This window comes from Cydia pomonella, chromosome 2 (genome assembly GCF_033807575.1).
Source record: "Cydia pomonella isolate Wapato2018A chromosome 2, ilCydPomo1, whole genome shotgun sequence".
Classification (NCBI taxonomy): Eukaryota; Metazoa; Arthropoda; class Insecta; order Lepidoptera; family Tortricidae; genus Cydia; species Cydia pomonella.
The window spans coordinates 32,851,410-32,877,747 of NC_084704.1; the positions used below are offsets into that span (position 1 = coordinate 32,851,410).

General features: G+C 36.2%; 1 protein-coding gene and 1 long non-coding RNA gene across 3 annotated transcripts in view; one reads left to right on the plus strand and one right to left on the minus strand.

Moving 5' to 3' along the window:
• Window positions 1-26,338, minus strand: part of LOC133515447 (uncharacterized) — a 58,973-nt gene that overhangs the window by 4,083 nt on the left and 28,552 nt on the right. The gene's annotated exons all lie outside the window — the stretch shown is intronic.
• LOC133515401 (uncharacterized) lies at window positions 1,527-7,733 on the plus strand. Of its 2 annotated transcripts, none has more exons than XM_061847939.1 (3): window positions 1,527-4,210; window positions 5,942-6,172; window positions 7,387-7,733. In XM_061847939.1, the coding sequence occupies exons 1-3, from the start codon at window positions 3,968-3,970 to the stop codon at window positions 7,567-7,569; spliced, it is 657 nt and encodes a 218-aa protein (XP_061703923.1). In that variant the 5' UTR covers window positions 1,527-3,967; the 3' UTR covers window positions 7,570-7,733. The 2 variants fall into 2 exon arrangements, with proteins under 2 accessions (XP_061703923.1, XP_061703922.1); XM_061847938.1 differs by having other exon boundaries at window positions 1,531-4,774.

Below are 26,338 nucleotides of genomic sequence, written 5' to 3' on the forward strand. Positions count from 1 at the left end.
ATTCCCTCACTACTTCAAAAAATAAATATTAAAGTCCCTCGTGCGCGTCAGCGTAAATGTCGCAAAAAGGAATAAAGGAAAAATATTTGCTGTCCCATTTAGCAGAACTTGTTATGCACGAAATATGTTTATAAGGCGTGCTTGTAGACTTTATAATGAATGCGTAAATCTTTCTAATATTGATGTTTTTCATTGTAATATAGTATCTTTAAAGAAAGCATTTGTTTGTGAAAAAAATAATTAGGTATTTATTTTATTTTATTTTATTTTATATAATTTAATATAATACCTATATCAAATATATACCTATATAGTGAATGGCACAATAGTGTATGGGGTATATAATTGTAGTACTTAACTCTGCAGGTATTTAAGTAAGCTTAGAATTTATTATAATTGTTCAGTAACTATATACCTATATAATATATGTAACTCAGATGTTCTGTAGCAAAAAAAAAACAGTGTTTAAAATCTAGCACTCTTATATTTAATTAAGGAAACCGTAGGTCTAACTGTAAAATGCAATAGTTAATAATACCGCATATTGTAAACGACCGTTTGTTTCTTAATAAAAGAAAAAAAAATGAGTTTGTTCGGGACCTCCCGTGGAATGCTCCTTCAACAGACAACATATGAATCCATCATCTATCTCTTTCTGCCGCATAAGTGAGTCTTTTACGTTTATTGACGTTTGCCGTTGACATTATTTAATGGATATTTTCTCAAACTTGCTATGAAATGATGACATGACTCACGTCAAATTAGATCCGGAAATGAGTGATGATGATGAGTGAAGATGATATGCAAAGGAATTTCATACTGCCTTACATACCTAGGACTGTAAAGGAACCTTCTTTTGTTTTTTAACGTCAAATTGTGACACAACGTCTTGGCATCCAACCATCAACTAGCTTCTACCATCAGTTAGCTTGGTACGGTGATCTATTGTGCATATTCGTTGCTAAGCAACGGCGGTGACGCATCGCGCAGGCGCGCTGACATACGCGCGTAAGGTTGTACAGTAGAGTGGCGAGCCGAGAAGGTCGCCACAAAACAAATTGACTACAATTTTTTTGTTTTTATTGCAAGTTTGAGAAAAGCACTATACTTATCTCGGCGAGAAACGGGGTTGTCGGCCACGTATCTCTATCCGGCTTCGCGGCCTGCAACCCTACGTTTCCCGGCCAAGTCAATAGTAATGTACTATTACAAGTAACTGCAAAACCTTACAATAGATAAATTAGACGCATTGTTTATCAATAAGTATAAAATATTAAGAGACACTTCAGCAGATCATTTTATAAGACATGTTTAAATAAGATCACAATCCGCCTACTTGAAATCTTGGCCTACCGCCTTGAATACACGTTCTATGTATTTAAGTATTTACATTTACAAATTACATATATCGTTGTCTGAGTACCCACAACATAAGCCTTCTTGAGTTTACTGTGGGACTTAGTCAATCTGTGTAAGAAATAGTAAGAATGTCCTTTAATATTTATTTAATATGTTGTCTTCTGAGCTAAACTACGCTTTGTTTTATTAATTTTGACCTTCTCTTTTCTTTTCTTTGAAAAAAAAAATTACAAAAATATATTTTAAAATAAAAATCATGTTACCAAAAATCTCGCAAAAATGTGATTATTGTGATAAAACAACTGCCACTATATTTCATTTTTCGTTCTATTTTATTTTATTTCTGCAATTTCTTGTAGCATTGTATTGTAACTGTTTCTACCATATTTATTAAATAAAGTCATTGCCAGAATAGGGATCATTATTCTCAATTCAAACCGTAGCACTCCCTGGCGACCGTCTAACGTTAAATAGGTCGTTTGCATTCCTCCCAAAAACTCTGCTTTTCAAATACAATCAAATGGTTTTGGTTTAGCGGAAATTAATCGCGCTTTCCTTTAACTAAATACGTATGAAGTTCTAAGAAGAGAATTTGCATTTAAGACAAAATATAAATAGACGAAGTTTTCAATGCATTTTTGAATGAAATTATCTGACACATATCATTGAAGTGATATGTGTCAGTTATCCCTTTTCCATAAATATACCCCAGCCACAGTTTTAAATATTATCCAAAAATAAAAAGTAAATGTGATGGATCATGTCCTTTCTTCATCTTTTCATCCAATTACCCTCTGCGGGGGTGTAGGGCTCGAATCATATTCTTCTACTGACTCCGGTCCTGGGCAGCTTACTACCAGCCAGGTTTTTGGTACACAGAACGACGCCAAGTAAATTTAGGGCGACCATGTTTCCGTTTGCCGGGCATCTTCCAGGTAAGGGCCACTTTGGATAGGTGGGTGTCAGGTTTCCTGAGGATATGCCCAACCCATGCCATTTCCGCGTCACTGGTTATGTTGGATTGGCTAATATCAAATTCTATAGTGTCATACCACTTGAACGGTATTTCAGTATTTCAATTTAACATGCGCGCAGCACAGTTGAGTCGTTAGTGGCACATTCCCATAGAGCTCAAAAATGACTGAGCTCTAATCAGACTTCTTTTATACACAGTTACGCTAATAGTTTGTTTGTTATTAGCAATGGCGTGAGACTCTCAATCCGGAGGTCACGGATTCGAAATTAGTTACTTGGAACTTATGTACCTATAAACTAATCTGGGTTACGGATAAAGAAAATATCACGACGAAACCGGACTAAAGCCTAAGCCTTCGTTTCCCCTCTTGGCTTTGAAGGCAGCTTTTGTTGCCGAGCTGACTCCAGGCTACCTAAGTGAGCTATGAAAATCTTCTGGGACAACGCTAGGACGATGATGATATAAAAAACTTATGGCGTTTATTCATAAATGCACTGCAAGCGTTAATAAGCTATTAATCGTTTCCCTTGAGCCTCATTCGCACAAGAACTTAAAAAGCATTGCATTAAAAACCTAACGTTAGAAGTTCCGTATGCTAAATTCGATTTAAAGGCCGACGCTTAAAGTCGCTTTTCCAACAACGTACGATAAGAAATCGCCACCGCCACGCCATCGTGTGAATAAATAGATACACGGGTATCCGTTTATGTCATTCAAACGCCTTTTCGCGCGTTATAAAAGCGTTTGAATGACCCATACCATAGTCTGTATTGGCTATCCACCCCGGCTTTGCACGAGTTACACAAAACCTTAACAAATTATATACCTAAACCTTCTTTAAATAAGATAGATCTTATTAGGATCACAGCGGAATCGAAATAAACATCAATGTTGACATGTCGTTTAGCTATCGATCTTCAAAGATCTTTCCAAGATCTTAAACGTGTCTTAAACATTCTTCGAATGGGGCCGTATGTAAAAACGTATACGTATAATAGTCATAATAGAAACTTCATCCAGAAGTCTTAATGTAAGTACTATATAAACTTAACTATACACAATGTTGGTTTGGGCTTAGAAAATAGATTTAGTCCTTGCAAGTAAGGATTAGTATTAATAGTTTTTGAGTGGTTATTTAAGTCCTTCAGGATAATTATACCCTACAAGTTGTATCAAATGTACTTAATTATCGAAAAAAATCAAAAAAATCTGATAGGTAGGTTTCATATAGTTTTGTGACAAATTTTTATCAGTTTTATCACATATAATTTAACGTTTTATTTAAGTTTTTTTGTAATGATTTCTATTGATTATGTGTGATTTAATTTGTTCTATCACCAAAATGTATATTATAGTATAGGTAAATGTTAGACATATTTATAATTTAACTGATTGTTGATAAGAATTCGATAGATAGTGTCGGTAATATTTTTCTGTCGGGTCAAGTTAGTTTAACTTCTTAAATATTGCGATTAATAAAGGATTTTGAGTTTTTTGCTGTAATGATGATGATTCGATAGTTATTAATAATCATAATGACATTGCAGAAAAGGTTCAAAACCGTAATTTTCCAAGCTGTTTAGTTAATGATATCATTACTTAATGAGATAACATATTCAATATATATATCAGATGATAACATTACTTACTATCAATAGTGTCATCACAGCAACAATGGACGAAGGAAAACAAACGTTGCTAGACTTGCTTGAGAAGATAGCTAAGGAACAAAAATATGTGAACAACACGGTAGATCTTAAAGCGGTCAGTGCTGGAGGCTCCAATATAACCTCTGCGCTGTTTCTCTCGACAATCCGTGCTAACGACAAACCAGACTTGAAACTCTTCGCAAAAGTTGCTCTCTTGAGTGACCACGTACGTAAGCATAGTCCTATGCGATGCCAGTTTACTACTGAACTTTACTTCTACACTAAACTAAAGAAGCAATATGAAAGGATACAAGACAAACACAACGTTCTTGAGGATCACAGGGTGCGCATGCCGAAGCTATACGGCTGTTGCGACAAGTATCTAAGTGAGACCCTAGTTCTGGAAGATTTGGTTGCTCAGGGATTTGAGAATTTTGACAGGCAGCAACCTGCCGATTTGGAATACATGACAGCCGCAATCGATCTGATGGCCAAGTTCCACGCTTTATCCCTTGCCTTTCACAATGACGATCCGGTTAGCTTTAAAGAGGCAAGCGACACGCTGACGATGGATATATCTAAAATAGAAGCGTTGGTACCAGTCATGAAGCCTAAAGCGATGGCTAATGCGCTTGCAGCGACCGAGGGTGAGAACCGAGAAAAGTTGGAGAAGTTTTTCAAACAGGAACCGTGTCTGTTTGTGAAGTTTATGGACACATTCCGCAGCAAAAAAAGGAATATACTCGTGCATGGTGATTTTAAACCAAATAATCTGATGCATAGGCGACGAGTAAGTATTTATAAGTATAATATACATATCTATCTACATTATTTAAAATTAGATACAAGATAATGTTTTAATCAATGAAATCCGATTATTGTTTTTGTTAATCATTTTAGCTATAATAATCATTAGATTTGCGATACAAGTAACCCGACCTTCTTAACTAGACAAATAACAAACAAATGTTGTTTATTATTTATTTGTATCTGCATCCATATCATAATGCTATATTCAGAAACGATAAGCTAAAGGCCTATATTAAGATACCTGTATCTGCGGTGGCATCTTGAAGTTTACTTTAAATTATCGATACCCGATACTTTAATTACCTACATTCAAATTTAGAACCAACACCTCTGTAAAACAAAGCAATATGATTTGTCCTCTATTCTAATATCAGTAGAAATGATTTTTTTAAAATGAAGTGTCAATTGCAATTGCATGTTACTTGATATTGAACGATATGGCAGAGGGCCGCGACTCTAGTGTCTCTGATAAAAAAAAATTACGGATGCGTGACATGCGTGAAAAAGATTCATTTACCGCCATTTGACTGAGGGAGGAATGATGCCCCAATACCGGCCGCAACATGCAGTATTTTTGTTTTGTTTCTGAATATATTAAACAGAGCTTATAATGTGCGTAGATAAAGCAGTGTATGTAACTGTAGATAATCAGGTATTAAAATACGAGTGTGGGTTTATGAAACGAATTAAATGAGTTATTCATAATGTAGCAGTCACACTATTATTTCCCCATAAAATAATTGAAAAAAGTCCAAACGCTTGATCTATGACCTAATATAAAATTTGTCGTAGCTATACATCTGTTATGGTTCAACATATATTAGTTAAACGGATGGTATTATTCTCAATCTAGAGAACATCAAAAGTAATCATAAGTAATCAACGATAATGATATAACTATTTGGTTTTACCAATTTTAGTATTGCTTGCTAAAGACAAAACTTCGCTCAAAGTTAAAACTAGCAGCTTGCTGGTGCTTTAGCAGTGTCAAACTGCGTAACTTACTTTCTTTAGATCTCGGTCGCATTAATAGGTGAATACGTGCAAGATGCATAGAAAGTAAGTTACGCAAACGCTAGTGAATATATCAGTGTCAGACTAAGTACCTAGTGCTAGCCGTAGATATAGAACTATATAAATGTTCCAGAACGGAAAATTGGAGATCGTCCTAATGGACTTCCAGCTGGTACTTGACGGGGATCCGCTGCGGGACCTGTTGTACTTTATCTTTACTGCCACTGACGAGGCCTTTCGTCGCTCTCACTATCACGCCATCCTCGACCTGTATCACGAGCGCCTGAGCGAGGCGCTGCGTCGGTTTCAGATTGATGTTGAGACTGTCTATTCGGAGAGCACGTACAGAGCGCAACTAGAAGAGGTAAGGGATTCAAACTCTTCATTATCCAGCAGTGAAGGTTTCCTTTACTGTTGGTTTTCTGCAACAGTATTTGCTAATTAGTTCGTCGTCATCACAACCGATGAAGGCTTCAGGAGCGTTTGAGCTAGCGCTACGTCGGTTGCAAATTGATGTTTAAACTGTCGATTTGTGGAGCACGTACAGAGTGCGACTAGAACAGATAAGGAACTCAGACTCTTTATTAGAAGCAGTGAAGGACTTGATCTACCTACTCCATCTTCACCGCTACCGACGAAGAATTCCGCTGCACGGACTAGAATGACGTGCTAAACCATTACGAGCGCCTGATCTAGACGCTGCATCAGTTGCTGCTAAATTTTAGGGTTTTCTACCCGGAGTGCATGTACATACCGCAGCTGGAGGAGGTATAGTGGTTTCAAACTCCTTTTTACTTAGAGCAGATGTTTTAATAGAGACTGGATAGATTACCACACCGAGCTGACATTGCATTAGCTGGAGGCAATGATTATTTAGCACATTCATAACACAGTTACAACTGGTTGATTTCGTACTTGCGTAATTGTACGTTTATTTACTGCTGATAACACTGCTGAAAATGAAAAAATAATACCGACAACATACTATGAGTAGACATAGAAACAATAAAAATGTCAACTAAGAGTAATTAAAGTGCCCCCATTTAATAACTAAATATTGATGATGCCGTCAAATACTCGTACTTGTAATTTATGGTTGGTTAAATTGTCTTGACTTCGATCAGATATGCATAGAACGATTATGTGTTTTATCTACTTACACCTTAAAATATTTACTGTTGCCAAATACATATACGAGTATGTTAAGTTTCGAGTAAAACTTCAACCTCGTAATATTTTACCAGTCAAAACTAGGGAATGCAATCTGGAATCAAAATCGAGAAATTGAATCCAGGTAATTAAAATCGGTAAATTACTAGTAATTTCCAAGCAATTTCACGAGTTCAAATCATGGCTCGTACCAATGAGTTTTTCGGAATTTATGTACTATCAAATGCAATATTATTTCATATTTACCACTAGCTATTCGGTGAAGAAAAACATCGTGAGGAAACCTGCAGACATCCGCGTAGAAAATCAAAAGCGCATGAGAGAAGGCCTGTGCCCAGCAGTGGGACGTATATAGGCAGAATTTTTTATTTATTATAAGTAAGGATGAAATCCACGTTTGACTTTCAGTATTCCATGGTGGGGCTCACAATCGCCGTGATCTTGTTACCCTTGGTGCTAGTAGAAGAGGAAGATATTCCAAATTTCGACGATGACTACAAGATGACTGACTTCGTAGTCCAAGGCAGCAAGCTCTACAAGGAGAGGCTTAACGGTGTGATCAACAATTATGTGGAGTGGGGACTGCTGTGAGTGTCCTGTGTCCCGGCCTTCATTGGTGAACAGCGAGCTGCCTGAATTCTTTCATAAAGTCTCAATACTCAGAAATACTCAGGAAAACGTGAACTTTCTAGGTTGTTATTTTGAATGTGAATTTGCTTGTAAGAAGTGTTTTCGAAATAAATAAGTCAATTGTATTTTTACTGCTTTTTTTAAGTTTGTAAGACTACTATTTAATATTTGCTAACAGGTACTAGCCCTAGGCTCTATCATCCGTAATACGAGTATACTGAATAAGCACACAATTTGCAGCTTTCTTCGGGGAATAAATAGTTTGAGAACACTTTGTTTGGGATGAATCTCCAGCTCTTTTTTGCGCTGAGATTTAGAGAGCCATTAAAATCTTCAAAACTTTGCAAAAATGTTCCTAAAATTTTAAACGGATTTAAGAAAGAAAATTAAAGTTTAGAGGGATTGCAAAGTTTGCTCGTAACTCTACGTGACTGGTGGCCGTATGCAGTGCGCGGAACTGTACCATAAATCTATCGCACGCATCCTTCTGTTGGACTATGTACGAGTGTTATTAGTTGCAGCCAGTGCGCAACGGTAGTAGCAATGAAACCAGTACAGTCATTTTTAGATTTACTGGGTGCTTAGCCAGCGTGCCAATCGTAAACACTTCGTAGCGTAGCATAGTCATCTCTCTCTATCACTGTGATAGTTGCGTTACGTTACGCTACGGAGCGATTGGCACGTTGGCTACGCACCCTGATCTTGGCTGGATATCTGGACGTAGTTTGATGGGGCTATTAACAAAAAAAAAAACCTTCGAGGATTTTTGATCATCGCTTGATAATAAATTGTGGACTAGGAAAACCTACTGTTGTAATTACAATAGGTTGATAAGTAAAGTACATATTGCTTTTAGCATAATTAGCTTACATATACATTACATTTTATACATTTGATTTGTTAACTCCATTAGTCCTCCTTACTTCATATTTATTCTCTCAGTGATAGTTATCCTATCTATCTAAATATCTATATAAAGAAAACTTTCAAAATAGATTCCTCGGTACTGTATTAAGTTTATCAACTGTGAAATTTGACCATTAATGTATGAGAATCTTGTTATTTATGGATATTAAGTTGAAGTACTGTTAATATATGTACATTGTTCACGCTACGAGCTGTCAGACTGCCGAACTTCGTTGGGGAACATTCTGACATGTATTCCACCTCGGTTTCGCGAGTGCGCATAAGTTTACTATCCAATCTAACGTGAACTCGACACCTTAGTGCGGATTTTGGAGCTTAAGTCACATTTATACTGGCTAGCCTTTGGGAACGAGACCTGCACTCGGATAGGAGTGATATAGCAATCCTGAAGTGACATTCGAACCTTAAAAATTTGTTATTGATTTATTCAAGCTTTAATAATTTGTCAACGCGTCTTGCTCGCACCTATAAGTAAGTGCGAGAGTAAGGCACGGGTGTGATGTTAAACTGAGATCAAATAAACATCGTTTTGTAAGTTAGAATCGGTCTCCCAGGAAACGTGCAGCTTGCCATGAGCACGTCCCGTGAACTAGATGCGAACTGTTTTTTCCCTTTTCCCTGGAACAGACAGTGTGCTAGATAGACAAAGTTAGGCTTAAAAATAACTTGAACAAAATACAAATATGACAATGGGAGCCAATTTAAATATTAATAATATTATTAATATGGGCATATATCTACTTCACCGGTAAAACAATTGAGATCTAATTGCGTGCCATGTTCTCTCAAGACATGACTTGACTGGTTAGCCACGGAAGTCTATCAGAATTCCATAACTCCTAAGAATTATTGTGTCAACAGCATAGGCAGCACAACGTTTCCATAATTATAATTTCCAATGATCAAGAACATGCATTATTATACCACCCACAGATCTAGAATATTACTTACGGTTAAAAATATTTGAAGTAATTGAAGTTTGCAAAAGGGAAGCCATCAAGCATGGATGGCAGTTAGAGTTTCCAACATCACGCACGTCTAAAATGGTTGTGGCAGCTCAGGCTACCTAACGGACCATATGCGGTTTTTTATTTTTTATCTGTGAATGGCTCCACAGATACGATATAAACTAATTTTAAAACACAGACTACCAACGTGACAACATTAAAAAAAAATCATATACATAGACATAAATAAAGTAATTTTTTATCTACCTACGTTACTTTGCATTTGCAAGGTGTTTGAGAATTGCGCGTGTGAAAGGTTGTTGCGGTATTTTAAAATACCCTTCGTTTCTATTAGGGCCTATTTCACAATGTCCAAGTAAAATATTGGATAGCTAATTAACAAATAAATTAATTGCCAGATAAATTTTGGCTGCAAAACTTAGCTTTTTATTGATATTTATTGAAATACAATTTTACATCATTACAGCTAAGGTGCGCCAATGTGCTGTAAAATTAAGTAGTAGTAATAGAGCTATAAGCTAGATAATAAAATTAAGGTGCGACCAGACCGCAGCTTAAAAAACGGTCACGATACGGAATCGCAGTGACGCGTCGTATGCGTACCGTTTTTGACGCATGCTCCCCACACCGCTGCTTAAAATACGCTGACGCACCGTAAATTGATCTGCGTAAAAATCGCAAAAAATATTACACGGAGATCTTATGGCAGACACCACACCGGTGACGTAAAAGACGCAAAGATTTGCGAACAAAAAAGATTCGCGTGAAGCACGTCACTGCGATTCCGTACCGTCACCGTTTTTTAAGCAGCGGTGTGGGGAGCATGCGTCAAAAACGGTACGCATACGACGCGTCACTGCGATTCCGTATCGTGACCGTTTTTTAAGTTGCGGTCTGGTCGCACCTTTATACGATAAATATAAGAATAATTAATACGTTGATGTTGATTCACAATATCGTAAAAATATTTAAAAAGTTAATGATTTGTGTCAGCAAACATGTCGCTGTCAGGTGCAAAAAATAAAAAAAATATCTACCAGTTAAGCTTTTGAACAATGCAAAACAGGCCATTAGTATTATATATTAAGCTACTCAGCGTGTATTCTTTTATGAGATTAAAACTATATCTTATTCCTATTTAATATAATCATTAATGAAAATCTCACTCCAAAGCAGTAGGCGCTGTAGTTTTTTGTAGATATAAAAAAAGTATGAGACTTTTCGCACTTCTAGAATTTACTGACAAAATAGTTAATTACAATGTTAAATTTTAAATTGCCACAAGTAATTTTGAATTTTAGTATCTACTTTAAACTATTACCTAGATTCTACCAACGTTAAATTAATCCTCAAAGTACTTACTTAATAATTAACCTAAGTAACAACGCTTTGAAGAGTTTTATAATGAAGAACGTGCCGACAGAAATATTAAGCACCAGAAAATACTTAATGTTTGAAGAAAAAAGTCTAGGGTGACCAAGCAGGCTTGGGACTAAGTAACCTTTGCAAATTGGCTACTTGACTGTTTTTTGTAAATAATGTCAAACGATCCTGATTTTCCTGAGGATCAAATGTCTATATAGGATTCATGGCATTTAAGCAACACAAAGGTCAGAAATGAGATTTAAAGTCTCACGCTCGCAGTCGACGATTTAAACGCCTCTAAAAAAAAGGTAAGGTGATGTGACGTCACATCATATAAGTCTGTCCTAAATGTATGGAAGATCAAGGAAATTGCCATTTTGACCCTCAAATATTGCGTTTATGTGTATAGTTGTCATACAATTTATTTTTCAATAAAATGTAAGGAATCGAATGGTACCATTCTCTTTTCTATTTTTGAAAGACAAAAAAAAATTTTTTTGAGACTTCGGAGCCTTGTATTTTTTATAATCTCAATATAATTTTTTAAATTCCACTTTTTTATAATGGATGGCTCATTTTCTAACCATTTAACTAAATTTTGTTTTAATATTCAACATGTGTCAAGTACCCAATTGCAGCCTACATACTCGCAACAAAAAACGGACAATTCTCCAGTAAAAAAATATTATTTGTTTTATTTTTGCAAGGAAAACGAGCCTGATTTAATAATTATAAACCAGCCATTTATTATATAGTTAGGTTCATTTTATGTATTTTAGTCAGTCTTTTTAACAGTTTTTTATATATTTTCTATTGTCTTTAGTAAAAAGGATATACATTTGCTAGTTAAACATGCATGCAATTTGAGTTTTACATTTACAGAACGTACGGCTGTGTGAAATATAATAGCAATCAATGAGAAAATGAAGCAATGAGAATACCACAACTTTAGATCAATCCTTTTGGAACTTTTTTTATAATTCTTTCGCATTACTTAAAATTAATTCAAAATTAACTACAAATTATAGCTAATTTGTGGTTAATTTTGAATTTCCTGGCAGCTATACTTATAACGCCGGAAAACCAATTGTGTACAATGATTTCAATTTAGAATCTTAACCATTATTTAAAATCAAGGTAAACATACATACGAGTGTAGGTGAAAAAAAAAGAGATGGAGATACCCATCCTGGCAAAAATAAAACGTTTCTATACGATGATTCGTCGCGGTACTCGCGGTGTGTATTAATAAATAAATAATTTTACCAAAAAAAGTCTACCATTCGGTTTGTTTGCTTGAATTTTAATTTGTATATTATTATTATTATTTATTCGTATTGTGTGGAGTGGACCATTGTTGCCTGCGAATAAATAAATGAAAATAAATTGATTTAGCCTAATTTTCCTCAAATGGTAAGTTTTACTGGTATGTTTCTGGTATTTTTTTGCAAATATCACTTCCATTAGACGGCAGCTGAAAGTTCACCGCGACTGCAGTTATGTTATCCCTCCGGGGACCGCATTATTAGATTTTTTGTTCGAACCGCTAGACGAAGTGGATTGAACAAGAATATATTAAATTCTAGAGATAAATTTAGATACTCTGTCCAATCATTTGATCGCATATTTAATATTTGAAGCATCTGGGAACAGGATTTAGCTCAGTACCATGATATGTTTCGGTATCATTTAATAAAATATTGCTAGATTCAGGTATATTTATATCTATTGTATGATTTGATGTAGGTACTTGTACATATATATTTTTTAATCAAATTTCTATAAAGAAAAGTAGCTACTGTATGTAAATGCATATTTCTGTAGTAAACTAAATTGTATTTTTTCTTATTAAATGCATGTTAATTATACGACGTAATGTTCCCCGCCGAGTTTCTTGCCGGTCCATATTGGGATACCCTCCGCCAATTGAGGGGGGATTTCAATATTCTCGAGTCAGAGGTGTAGGGTTAGAGCCGGTGTAGCTTTATTTGACGTTAATAGCTACCATATTTACTGTATATTTGTGTGTTTGGTACCTATGCATATTTACTGTATGCCAGTTGCTTCCAGCAGCTGTAGCACAGTCGCATTTTTATCACTTAGCACTATGCCTGTCACTTTCGCACTTACCTACTTGTTAGAACGTGACAGGTATAGTGACAAGTGATCAAAATGCTACTGTGCTACAGCTGCTAGAGTTCCAGGTGGCATGGAATAGTATACGCGTTACTGTTCCATTTTACAGGCATGTGTATTCCCGCCTTTACAGACATTTTTTTAATACTACGTGGGTGGCAAACAAGCATACGGCCCGCCTGATGGTAAGCAATCTCCGTAGGCTATGTACGCCGGCAACTCCAAAGGAGTAACATGCGCGTTGCCGACACTAAACCCGCCACCCCCTCGTTGAGCTCTGGCAACCTTACACTACAACAGCAACATCCACACAGAGATGACAATCACAATGCCCATGCCTCTCTTGTGGTCGTAGTTTAAGGACGTACCCGTGTCCACTCGTACTCATACCGGTTTATCCGTTTATACGATGCCACGGACGGATCGACATACATATACAGTAGGTGCTCAGTAATCCGGCACCTGATTTTACACCCTATGCCGAATTGTTGGGACTGCCGGATTTGTATACTTATATGGGAAATGAAAGCACAAAACAAACACGTGGCACTACCAAACAATGCAACCACTCTGTAATCCGCCGTTTGGCTTTATAAACTGCCGGATTACTGGGCGTACCGGATTAACCAGAGCCGGATTATCCAACGCCTGCTGTACTTACACATGTTAAACTTAAAACCCTCCTTTTTGCGTCGAGGGTAAAAACGAAAACGAATTTAATAAAATTTAAACTCCACGTTCAGAAAGTGTACTTACTCGTAATATAAAAGTTTCTACAATAAAATAATGTGAAGTGGGATTGAAATCGCACCAGCGAGAAATTCCGGATTTTATTTTCAAGTGTGGCGAGGTGAGTTTCACCGTTCATTACTCACATTCATTTTACTTCGGCAAGATTAAATAACTGGTGAAAAGCGGTAGCTGTAATAACCACCTACAGGTCAATTTTAATTTTCTTTCATTCTTCAACTGAATGTGGAATTTCGTTGTGTACCTACCGGAATTATATTACAGTTGAGTTCGCAAACATTTTTACACGCCAATGTTTTAAATATAATTATAATATACACGCCTCTAAGACACTGACTATAAAGTTGGGTATAGTACATTACTATAGAGGCCGGGAAACAAAGGGTTGCAGGCCAAATAGTGTATAGGGATACGCAGCCGGCAACACAGTCTATCGCCGAGATTTGTATAGTGCTTTTCTCAAACTTGCAATGAAAAAAAAATGTAAAAAGTATATAAAAATATTATAGGAAATTGTTGTTTTTTTTTTTTTATTCGTAGGTTTACCTAATGCCAATGGTTGAATGCCAAGTCGCTTTGCCACAATTTCACGTTTAAAAACAAAAGAAGTTTGCTTTACAGGCCTAGGTGTTTAAGTGTAAGGCGGTATGAACAGTACATTACTATAGAGGCCGGGAAACGTAGGGTTGCAGGCCAAGTAGATATATACGCGGCTAGCAACCCCGTTTCTAGCCGAGATATGTATAGTGCTTTTCTCAAACTTGCAATTAATACGAAAAAATAGTAGTCAATTTGTTTTGTGGCGACCTACTCGGCTCGCCACTCTACCAGCGGTGTACAACCTTACGCGCATAAGTCCGCGAGCCTGCGCGACGCGCCACCGCCGTTGCTTAGCAACGAATATGCACAACAGATCACCGTACCAGGCTGACTGATGGTAGAAGCTAGTTGATGGTTGGATGCCAAGACGTTGTGTCTCAATTTGACGTTAAAAAACAAAAGAAGGTTGCTTTACAGTCCTAGGTGTGCAAGGCTGTATGAAATTCCTTTACATATCATCTTCACTTATCGCACCTGATATGTAGTATTTCCGGACCTAATCTGAAGTAAGTCATGTCAACATTTCATTTGTAAGTTTGAGGAAAATATATTTTTGGAACGTTATTGGATTGTAAAGATGGCGTTGATGTTTGAGAACTTGATCGTACAAGGTACCTCAAATTTCAAAGATGTAAAGTTTGTAAGGGAAACCTCTGAAGGAATATTTTTTAAAGGTAATTATTATCCCTAAAATAGTATATGAAGCCTTCAAGATTCTCTTTCCTAAAGTTCCAAATAGGCCCAAAGTTTCTACACAGCTTTTTGTGGCGGTATGTGGGTTCGATGCCATTTTATTAGGCAGGCGTTCGGTTTTTAATCCCCATCCGGCAGGGGTGCCGTAAACACCGAAGTTAGTTTTTTTTTTAAATAATACATCGGTGGCAAACAAGCATACGGCCCGCCTGATTGTAAGCAGTCTCCGTAGCCTATGGACGCCTGCAAATCCATAGGTTTTACGTGCGCGTTATCAACCCTAAAACTCCGCACCCTCGTTGAGCTCTGGCAACCTTACTCACTGGCAGGAACACAACACTATGTGTATAGGGTCTAGAGTTATTTGGCTGCGGTTTTCTGGAAGGTGGAAGTACTTCCCCAATTGGACTCTGTTTTAGAACTGGAATGACATCCGCTGTGCTGTGCCCTACCACACAAAGCGAGATGACATTCACAGGCCCATACCTCTCTTTTGGACGTAGTTTAAGGCCATACCCGTGTCCCAATCGCGCGCATCTTCCTCTTTTACCCCTACAAAGGTGTAATTAGAATGACAGAGAAAGAAGATCGCAATTTGCGAAATTCAGTGTTCGCGGTGGGCTCTCATCTCGTTCTAATATTGATAAGGAAACGGAAGATTCCAAAATTGAATCAATAGCATAGCGAGTGGTTCGAAAAGTGGAATCTTAAGCGTTGCTAGTGTTTCAAGGCATGATAATTAAACAAACTTGGCCACCGAGTGAAATACAAAAATGTTCACCACAACAACGCGAACAAAATACTCACTGAAAATGAAACCAAATCAAATCCAAACGAACGTTATTAAATATTATTATGTATCATTCAAAATCACCATTCAAAAATCAAATCTACCAGCCAACGTAAGGATACAACTTTGCCGCTCTTGTGGATAAAATGCAAATTTCTCATCAGTTTTTGAAGTATCAAGAGAGCCTTTACCAGCCGGTGTGGTGAAAAATAACGAAAGCGATACAGAAGCCTAATAAGTGTTACTTAGTAACTTTCTGCACATTGAAAGCTAATTAGCTAACACGATTTCTAGTTGCCTAGGTTTTTAGTAGAACGACGTCGAAAGCTTTTAACGGCCGGCTCGATTAATACCTGCCCTGGGCTCTTACTATGGCCTTATTCGCTGTAGCAACTGCGTAAACTAACTCACAATGCATCTCGCTCGTAATCATATCGGTGCAAGCGATATGGGACCCATTTCTCGAACGGTACTAGTCTAATATTACTAGTGTGCTACCATGGTAACCCATACGACTTGACAGTTCGCGGGCTAATTATATTAAACGAACAATAACAGGGGCCCATTTCTCGAACGGTATTATTATTATTATTATTTATTTATTTTATTTGTGGCATCAACAGCAATACAAAAAGTAATACATAGCATAGTGAACAGAAAACATAGCCAATAACAGATGTCCACAAAAGTACAGTCAACCAATTTGATTCCTAGGCCACTATAGAACCATGCCATAATGACTTCTACGACAGTGCTTATTGAGTGATGCATGTCAAGTATCTAGTAGTTAAAGCGACAGGGTTCTATAGTGGCCTAGGATTCTAATTGGTTGACTGTACAACTAACATGCAATAACTAAGTGGAAACAAGAGATTACAAAAAAAAAGAGTTAAAAAGCACTTTACACAAAAAAGCACTTTAGTCCACGAACTGTCAAGTCGTATGGGTTACCATGGCAACACACTAATAATATTACACTAATACCGTTCGAGAAATAGGCCCTAGTTTTGAATGATTCACGGTTAGTTTCACTAGACTTAAATCGACCGGGATATAACCGACCGTTATTGTGTAGTATTTTTATTATAATGTCTGTGTCGTACTATTTTAATTCATCATGATGACTTATAACATAGTTAAGTTAATATTATGTAATAATGTGTGTAATTAAAATATTTGTTAATGAATGAATTAATGTACTATATGTATAATATTTAAATAGCTATTAATATTTGCACGCCTTCTTAAGGCAAAATAGTTGAACCAAATTGTACCTGCCTATTGACCATCTTACTGTACACTATTTTATGCAAATAAATTACTTACTTACTTACTTACATATAAACCGTGATTACCTTTCATATTGTATTATGAACCGTGAAAAAGATGCATGTAACTACGTCCGAATATTGGGAGCTCAGTAAAAGCAATTTAAAAGGTAATCACGGTTTACATCCCGGTCTATTTAAGTCTAGTATATTAGACTCCTTAATAATAAAAATGACTAAACTTATTGTATAAAATTATCACTGATTTGAAAATGCATGTAAATTGGTTTGATAATATTTAATTTAATTTAATTTATTAATGTATTATTTATTAATTTAATTATGAAATCTATTATTAAGGAATTAAATGGCTTAAATAAATAAAATAAAATGACGTTCGAGAAATGGGCCCATGCTCCGCGTTTGAGTTGACGCAGTTGCGTAAAACTCATGGTGAGGGTAATGGGCTTGACTGCTAGCTCCCACTCGCCTATACTAACGGCACAAATCTAAAGAGATTTAAGAGAAAATTTGGAGTAAGTACTTTTGATATTTCATCGATACCTGCAAAATTTCTACCGCTTTACTTGTTAAGAGCGTGTCTAAAATAACCAGGAGGTCGATTCTAATTTCACAATTGTTACGATTTTGAACTGGTTTTGATATGACCTTGACGATCTCCTTGGTGATTGAAGCGCATCTCACGCACGTTCACTTCATTTCAAATTATGCAGCGTGAGCAATCTTTATAAAATAACATCAATACCACAACAAATTGTAATAGTACATTACGATACAAGTGCGAAAAATAGGAAATTCGAAACGAGTGGCGATAAATTAAAACACGACCGAAGGGAGTGTTTTAAATCGACACGAGTTGCGAATTACCTATTCGCACATGTATCGTACAACGTTTTACAGTACATATGGCCCTTTAAATGTTCGACACAGTAACATAATATGCTACTTCTCGCACTAGTGCTATAAAGTAGCCCCATATGTACTGTAAAATATGTATTGTAATACCCTCCTAAGGCCCGGCCATCATCATCATCATGGTGGCCTTTTGGTGATCCAATCTTGGATGTAATCTTGTGTCCGATTCATCCAGTCCTGACGTCCGTGTCGTCGGATGTCGTCAACCCAGCGCTGCGGTGGGCTGCCGCTCTCTCGGGTGACCGCTCTGGGCCTCCATTCAAGGACTCATCTTGTCCAGCGACTCTAGTCCATTCTTGCAATTGTGACCCACCCATGCCCTCTATCTTTGCGCTATGACGGCCATGATGTCTCCAACTTTGGTCCCCAGCCATACAAATGAAAAATCCAAAATTTGCCACTGAAATTTGAACCTATAGTGCAGGGAATATAGTATAGGGTGGGGTGTAGTATAGTATTGGGGTATATTTTGTTTGAAAATTGAACGAAACAAAACATATGCAACTCTGTTCCTATTGAATATGATTTAAATTTCGTCTAACTGAATGCGTGTCCTATAGGTAGGAGGGTAGAACCCATACCTATACGAAGATACAAATCTCTACAGTACATAATATTGCATAGTGAATAAATTCTACCGCTAGTAGATTGTATATAATAAAAATAACACGCTGGTCGGATTCCTCGTACTCGGATATTATGCATTTTAGTTACTAACATTATTATTGGACAAGAATGGAGACTTATAAAATGCTCCTTTAGGTTTTATATTATACTCATCGTCAACTGCGTATATTCGTTCCACTGTTAAGCATCTTAGGCCTTCGGTCTTATTGTTTGTACTAAACTCAAAGTTAGATTATATGGATAGAATATGATACACTAATGTTCGAGGACGTCACACACAACTTTAAATTTCTTTGCATTTATGTGCAGGCGAAAAATAAGTGTCACTTTTTAACACCGCACGATCGAAAGACACTGGCACGCTGTAACGTCGATAAATACGACGATAATATCCGTACTGAAAGACAATACCTACGTATATCGTGGTCGTACCTATTTTATCACGTGGATGATAATGAATCATCCAAAATTAATGTGCCTTATTTATCCGGGAAATATATTTGTTCGATTGATCTCAAGAAGAAATAAATTGTATGAGTAAATCGACGGTCGAAGAAGGATTGAAAACAATGTCTTCCGTTTGCAAGGAAGAAAAAAAGTCGTTTATTCTATAAACTACGCACACACGCACGCACACACATTATGTAACCTGTAAACCTATGAAATGTACCCGGCTGGTTACAACGCACACACACACACACACACACACACACACACACACACACAAGAAGATGAAAAAATCACACACACACACCTAATTGTACATTGAGTCCAGCAATATTTGCAGAAAGGAATTAAGGCTTTGTCTAAAGTGCTTCAGTTTTTGCGGCCGACGCCATAACTCCACATATTATACAGTTATACTCACCAGAGACCGTAATAAATATCGGCTATCAAACACAAAGTGCGTATCATAATTGTTTAAGCACGTCACATTTCACGAATGAGGGCTAATTGCTACGTGCCTAACGTTCTTTTTACTACAGCTCGTAAATTTTCTAATAAAAACTTAATTTACCATAGTAAAAGTGCAATTTTTATTCTCCAATCGTCCGCCTTAAACTTTCCAGGGAGGGCCGTTTCTTACGAGACTTATGAGAGCAACGCGGGGAATATTGGAATATATTTTTATAAAGCTTAAGTCCCAGTCCCAGTCGAGTTAATCCCACTAATATAATAATCGGGGAAGTTTGTATGTTTTTACGGTCACATTTTTGTGAAGTGGCCGTGTGACAGTTTTACATCGGTTGTAGCGATTAGAAATTGCAGTTACGTTATTGAGGGCGACTGATATATTACGCAATTAAGTATAATTATTGCGCAATTCCATCATTCATTAACTATTGCGCAAAAAATTACAACTACTTAAATAATATTATTTTAAAGCAGTCGATTGATCTTTCGCTGTCAATTGTTAGTCAAACAAGCAAAATCAAAACTAAAACTAAATTGAGACTGATTTATTTATTTATATTTATATATTTTTACTGAATAGATTTAGGTTTTGGCGAACCTTATAGATTCTAATGGCGAGAATGAATGGAATGGAGTGAAAAAATTGTGCCCCAATACTTAAGGAAGATGGAATTCCCTCCGTGCTGCTAGTAGCAGAATTTATGCAGGCGAGGAGTTCAAAAATGGTGTGAACACAACCTTTTTATTAAGGAAACAGCAGCGTGTGCAGATGGGGCTTTCCATCTTTGATATTTTTAAACACATCTGAATCTTCTGTAAAGCTAATAAGAAGCCGAAATTTGGCATGATAACGTTTGATAACTTAACGGCCAATTTAGGGATTGCAAACCGGATTGATTTTCAATCCGGCCGGATCCGGCCGGATTTTGGCCATAATCCGGTCGGATCCGGCCGGACCGGATCCGGTTTGGTATAGGGATATTAAAGTTAATTAAATGACATATTTTTCTAGTTTTTTGCGTAATACGTATTCCTAAATCTATAATTTGAAGTTAATAAATAACTTCTTAACAATAAAATAGAACTTGGTAGTAAAAAGACTAAAAAGTGTTACAATGTCTATATCCGTTAATAATAACAAAATATAAAATCGGTCATTTATTATATTTAACCATTCAGAAGTGCTCAATTTGATTAGTTTCCAAGCCCGATGATGGGATGTGGGGTGGAATTGGAACTCTTTGTTAGGACATGTTTTTGTTACTGTTCTTTGGTTGAATTCTTTGTAACGTTGACATCCATTCTAGTAAGAAAAGAAGATATTTTACTTTTAACCAAAATGATATTAAATGTGCTCCAGTATCATCTTGTTTTAATTATTTGTCCGAGAATGTAGCACTCTATGATAAAAAAAAATGATCTTTTTTTTTAATTTACAGGAAAGTATATTGGTCAAATTATAGGGAACAAAACACGACACGACGATCTCATGCGAAAAATAATAGAGTGTAGGATTGAAAACCATCGCGGAAAGGGACTCCCTAAGAAAAGTTACTTGGATTGGCTACATGTAGAGTAGCATGTACCAGGAGATAAAGGAAATTGCATAAGATTGAATGAGATTGTAAAGAATCAATATTTTATCTGAATTATATATATATATATATATAATCGGAGTAAACTGAATATATCATATATTAATTCACACATATTGATGAGTCCAACTCTAGTCGGTAGAGTACGGCCGACTTAATCCTGCTCATTTGTTTACTATTACAAATCTCCTATCACAACATTATGACACAACATTAACTTTCTCTTTAGCATAAATTACAAATGCCTTCCATGGCATCTGCATCCTTTAATTTTTCCTTCTATTACAGTATTTATGTAATCGTCATATCGTGCCACCAACACGAAAGAAGAAGAAATCCTCTTCTGTTCCCATTTATCGTCATAATAAATGTATAAAAATATCTTACTAAATTCAAACTTTTCATTCGTTTTTTGTTCTGTTTAACTTCATACTTCTCACCCGTCGCCTTTTCCTCATCTAAAATGCACAGCGCGTGCTGTATTTAAGCGTTTTTTTATTTTACCGGATCCGGTCCGGATCCGGTGATTTTTACCGGATCCGGTAGCTCTTGAAAAGTGCCGGATCCGGCCGGATTACCGGATCCGCCGGACCGGATTGCAATCCCTAGGCCAATTACATCCACATGCAAACGGGCTTGATGTTGAGCCCGACTTCGGGCCCGAGTAAGATAATTTTTCCGTTACACCAAATATCAGCACATTTTACAATATTTGACATGTAAAAAATACTTTGTTTCTAATTGCCAAAAATGTTCAATGTTTGATATTTTTGCATGTGGACGATTTTTTTACATTTCAAATATTGTTAATGTTGTGCTGATACTCCGTAAACCGGAAAATGATTATCAGGGTCAACATCGGGACTGACTTCGGGCCCGATATATGGAAGTATGCATGTAATTGGCCGTTTAAATGTAAATTCAATGGTATATGTATAACCCACATTTCAACAGTTTATTTAAGATCCGACAAAGTAGACTTCTTATGGAATGCCCCAGGTGAATTAGAACAAATGGGCCGTATAGCAACTTATCCCGCTGATTTTACTGCAATGTCACGGAATTTGAAGGTGTCATTGAGTGTCACTTTTGGCATTAAGGTTCCAAAGCAAAGGGACAAACCTTCAATATCCGTGACTGTACAACTTAAAAACAGACGAGCTCGCGGGAAATGGCTAGTTAGAATATATTTTATGGAGCCAGCGGAGCTAATCTGCTAATATTGGAGCGCTCCCCGTAAAGCAAACCGCGCAGCACAGTGCAGTGGCGTGTCTAGCTCTCGCTTCTACTAAAATCTAGATAACCTACACACGTTTTAAAAGAAATAATATCGGCAATGGTATATACTACACATTACTTTTTTACTGAATTGCTCGCTAGATGTCTCTTTTTAAAATGTTAACTAGTTACTCAACGAAGATTTTTCCTAAGACTATGAGGTCAAGTTGTATTATAAGGTCATTTCAGTAACTAAACAAGATAAAGTAAAAGCTATATAGTGAAGTAATTAAAATATGAATAGTGTACCTAATATTAAAGTGAAGTGGTTAAATGCGGATTTAGAGCAAGCAGATGCCAACAAAACACTTTAAAAATAATTAGTCTCCTCCTATAATTACCTTGTCTTTTTACTATTAATTGTGGTCAGGGTCGCAATTTCCGCCGTATGGAGACAACAAACGACCGGTCTTTGTGAAGTAAGTATATAAGGAACGTATAATAATATAATATCAACAAAATATGGACAATTGATTCTATTATATCTTGTTCTACACCCGGTATTAAGGAAACAAAAAAAATCGATTTCCTCAGCAATTTATAAGTAGTTCTAATAATAGGGCAAGGATTAGGGACAGATAGGTGAATGAAATAAATACATTCATTGCCCAGCCCAGTGAGACAATTTCGCCAGTATGAACTATGAACGTGTTACTCGTAGTACAAGATAGTGCACAGTGTACGGTGATTTTCTTAGTTCTTGTAAAGCGATAGCTGGACTTTACAAGTAGCACGTGGACTACCGGACTGCCTCCAAAATGGTGGTTAAACGAGTTTCAATAAATTCTCCATTTACTGCACACTACCATATTAGTTTACTGTTACACTTACACTCAACTACTACTATGCTACACTATAGTAAACACCCCTATAATGGAACAGGCACCAGTAATGGGATGTTATAGACAAATCCCGTTAAACAAGTATTTACCATCAGTTTTTAATCACTGGCAACATTTTACCATTAACAAGACACAAAGAGCTGCCTAAGTTTAATTTTTCATTGATAATTGTTAGTTTGAAAATTAACGGCACCATACATCCCATGACTGGAGCAAAAAACCATAGTTTTAAATGGTTAATAATATTGAAACACATTGTAGTAGCTTTCATTAAATACATAGAAAACATAAAGGACGAATTGGACATTCAACTTTTAAAGCATTAAGCGGTAGAAATTTTACACAATATTAATGATTAAAAAACAAAGGAATAAATCATGAGGCTATCAAGATGGCGATGTCCGGAGTCCAATAGTAAAAGGAAAAATGTAATGTAAACAAATATGACACCTTTTTTTGGCATTTGACATCTAACCTAAAAATGTAATGGAGGTTGATATCATTGATATATTTTTAATTAACATATAATTTAACCATATATTTTTTGTTAGATTTGATACAAATAAAATATTTAAGTATATACATTTTTGATAAGATCATGATTGTCTTCAAACAGTGCGTGATTATGAAGCAATTTCCGTTGGACTCCACTCTAGGTACTTACATTGTTATTACGGATAATTTGTCTATTTTAATCATTTTAATGTTAATCTAATATCTAACAAAAACACCAACTGTCGTCACATAACTTTAATTAGGATTTAAACTTATTCTAGTTTTGAAATCTGTGAAGGTTTTGATATTGGTATGATCACTTACTCTGATTAATGCGCGCAAAATACACCGAGTCGAGCGTAAAAGACATATAATTAAAATAACCAGACTTTCATGCAGACTTTGATTTAACAATCTATTACGATTTTAAACTTGTTTTGATAAGACTGATCGCTTACGCTGAATGGTGCACGAGAACGCAATGAAAGTTTTGTCATTACGCAATTCAATCGATCTTATTGGTGTACGTCAGATGCAGTGACGAACCGTGAAGGTCGTATCAAAAGATGAAAACCTTAACAATTTTTCATATCGGAATCGGTCTTTTAACAAAATAAAATTGAAAAATAAGAATAGCTCTAGAGTTAAACCAAGCTAAATTGGCAGTGATTTTGATAGCCCAGATGGTGCGAGTGTTATTTAAACTTTATAATTTCATAATTACTAGCTAGGTGTATTAACGTACCTACTGGACCGTTAGAGTCCTTCTTGACTTTAATATAACAAAGTGAGGTGTTATTGTAAACGTTATGTTTTCATATAAATTTGATATTAATGGTGACGTGGCCACACTTTTTCATTGAAAATGCTATGTTAGAAGTATAGTGACTTTACTTTTGAGTGGCATTCATGTGAGACACCTAATTCGATTCTTGTCTAATTGTCTGATAATTTTTTGACTTTTATTTTTTTATTTAGGATAAATTTATGATCGTTTTTTTATTCCTGACGCTTAGAGACATCTCTAATGAATAGTTCAGTTGTTTGTATTTTTTTATCATATATTTTTTTGTGTAATTCGACATTTAGAGACTGAGAGAGATATCATTTCTAATAAAGTATCTAATATTTCATTGATTCCATATTAAAAGTAAGTAAAAGTGCCTCTGTAGCCTATTTGCTGAATAAATGTTTGATGTTTGATATATGCAGAATTAGCTTGGTCTGATTCTAGCGTCTTAAGGACTCTTGTGTCCTCTATCCTCCTAAGACCCTCGGTACTAATGTTTGTACATATTCCACAATCTATTTTGAACTTTAATTGAATAACAAAGAGTTCCAAATTCAGAAACATAACAACTGCTTCTGAGTCTCAGGAGGTTATAGGTACGTGCATTTTCTTCGAAGCGTAATGGAGCAAAAGAACCCTCATTTATTATTAAAAGTATTGCCCTGTTTGCTAAGAGTTTAACGCAGTCGATGAACATGCCTAAAAGGCTTTTCAATTTTCATTCTTTACTCCAGTTATTTCACGGAACTTGGCGGAAGGGGAAAATAATTGAGTATAATCTCGTGTAACGGAACTAGAAAAAGGCGCAAAGCCTACAACGTGTAACAACAATAGTAGGGATCCGTTTTATCGGGAAAAAGTAGAAGAAAATATTTTTGACGCAAAAAAAAATCTATGCGGCAGGTCGTTCAAGTCGGTCATCCCTCCATACAAAGTAGACGCACTTTTAACCATTGGGGAGCTGGCAGACGAGTTTTTTCTGAACTTACATATGAATTCCTATCTGTTGCCACCAGTCTCATCGTTGTATCAGATGACGTAAATTTACTCTTTTTGGTACCTTTAAAGTGCCCGGCAGACGCACTTCCGGCCATATAGGAACTGGCAGACGAGTGGTTTCTGAAGCTACTAAATTCCTATCTGTTGCCAGCAGTTTCATCTTTGTATTCGATGAGGTAAATTTCACTTTTCTTGTAGCCGGAAGTGGTAAATTTTTTTCGTGCTTTCGCCCAATTAAAATTTTTTGAAACTATTTTTCCAAACTTAGCATCACTTTTATGTATTGTTGCCATGGGGCTTATCCTTGTATCAGATGACGTAGTAGATCATACGGTCTCCGCCCCAACTAAAGGCCAAACATTTTTCGCGTCGAAAAAATGTTTTTCTGCTTTTTTCCTAGTCAGAACATGATGAAACAAATCCCCACAATTTTTGTTACACTTTGTATAAATGGAAGACCCTGACAATAGTTATTTGTGCAACAAGAGAGGAAAGTTGGTTTTTTCTGGGGAGTGTTGATTTCGCTCGTGATTCAATTATAGAATCTTTCGTTTACTCGGGACTCAAAAACACGAGATGTAAAATACCTTTACTCTCGTGTGACACATACAACTTTTCACCTCAGTAGTGAGAACATATTAAAGGTTAAAACAATTCAACATCAAGTAAAGTTTTCATTACTGTATTCATGGCCTTCACTAAATTAAAAAGCTACTTTGTCTCACTCCCAGAGTGCCGAAAGTAGGCTTGTTCGAG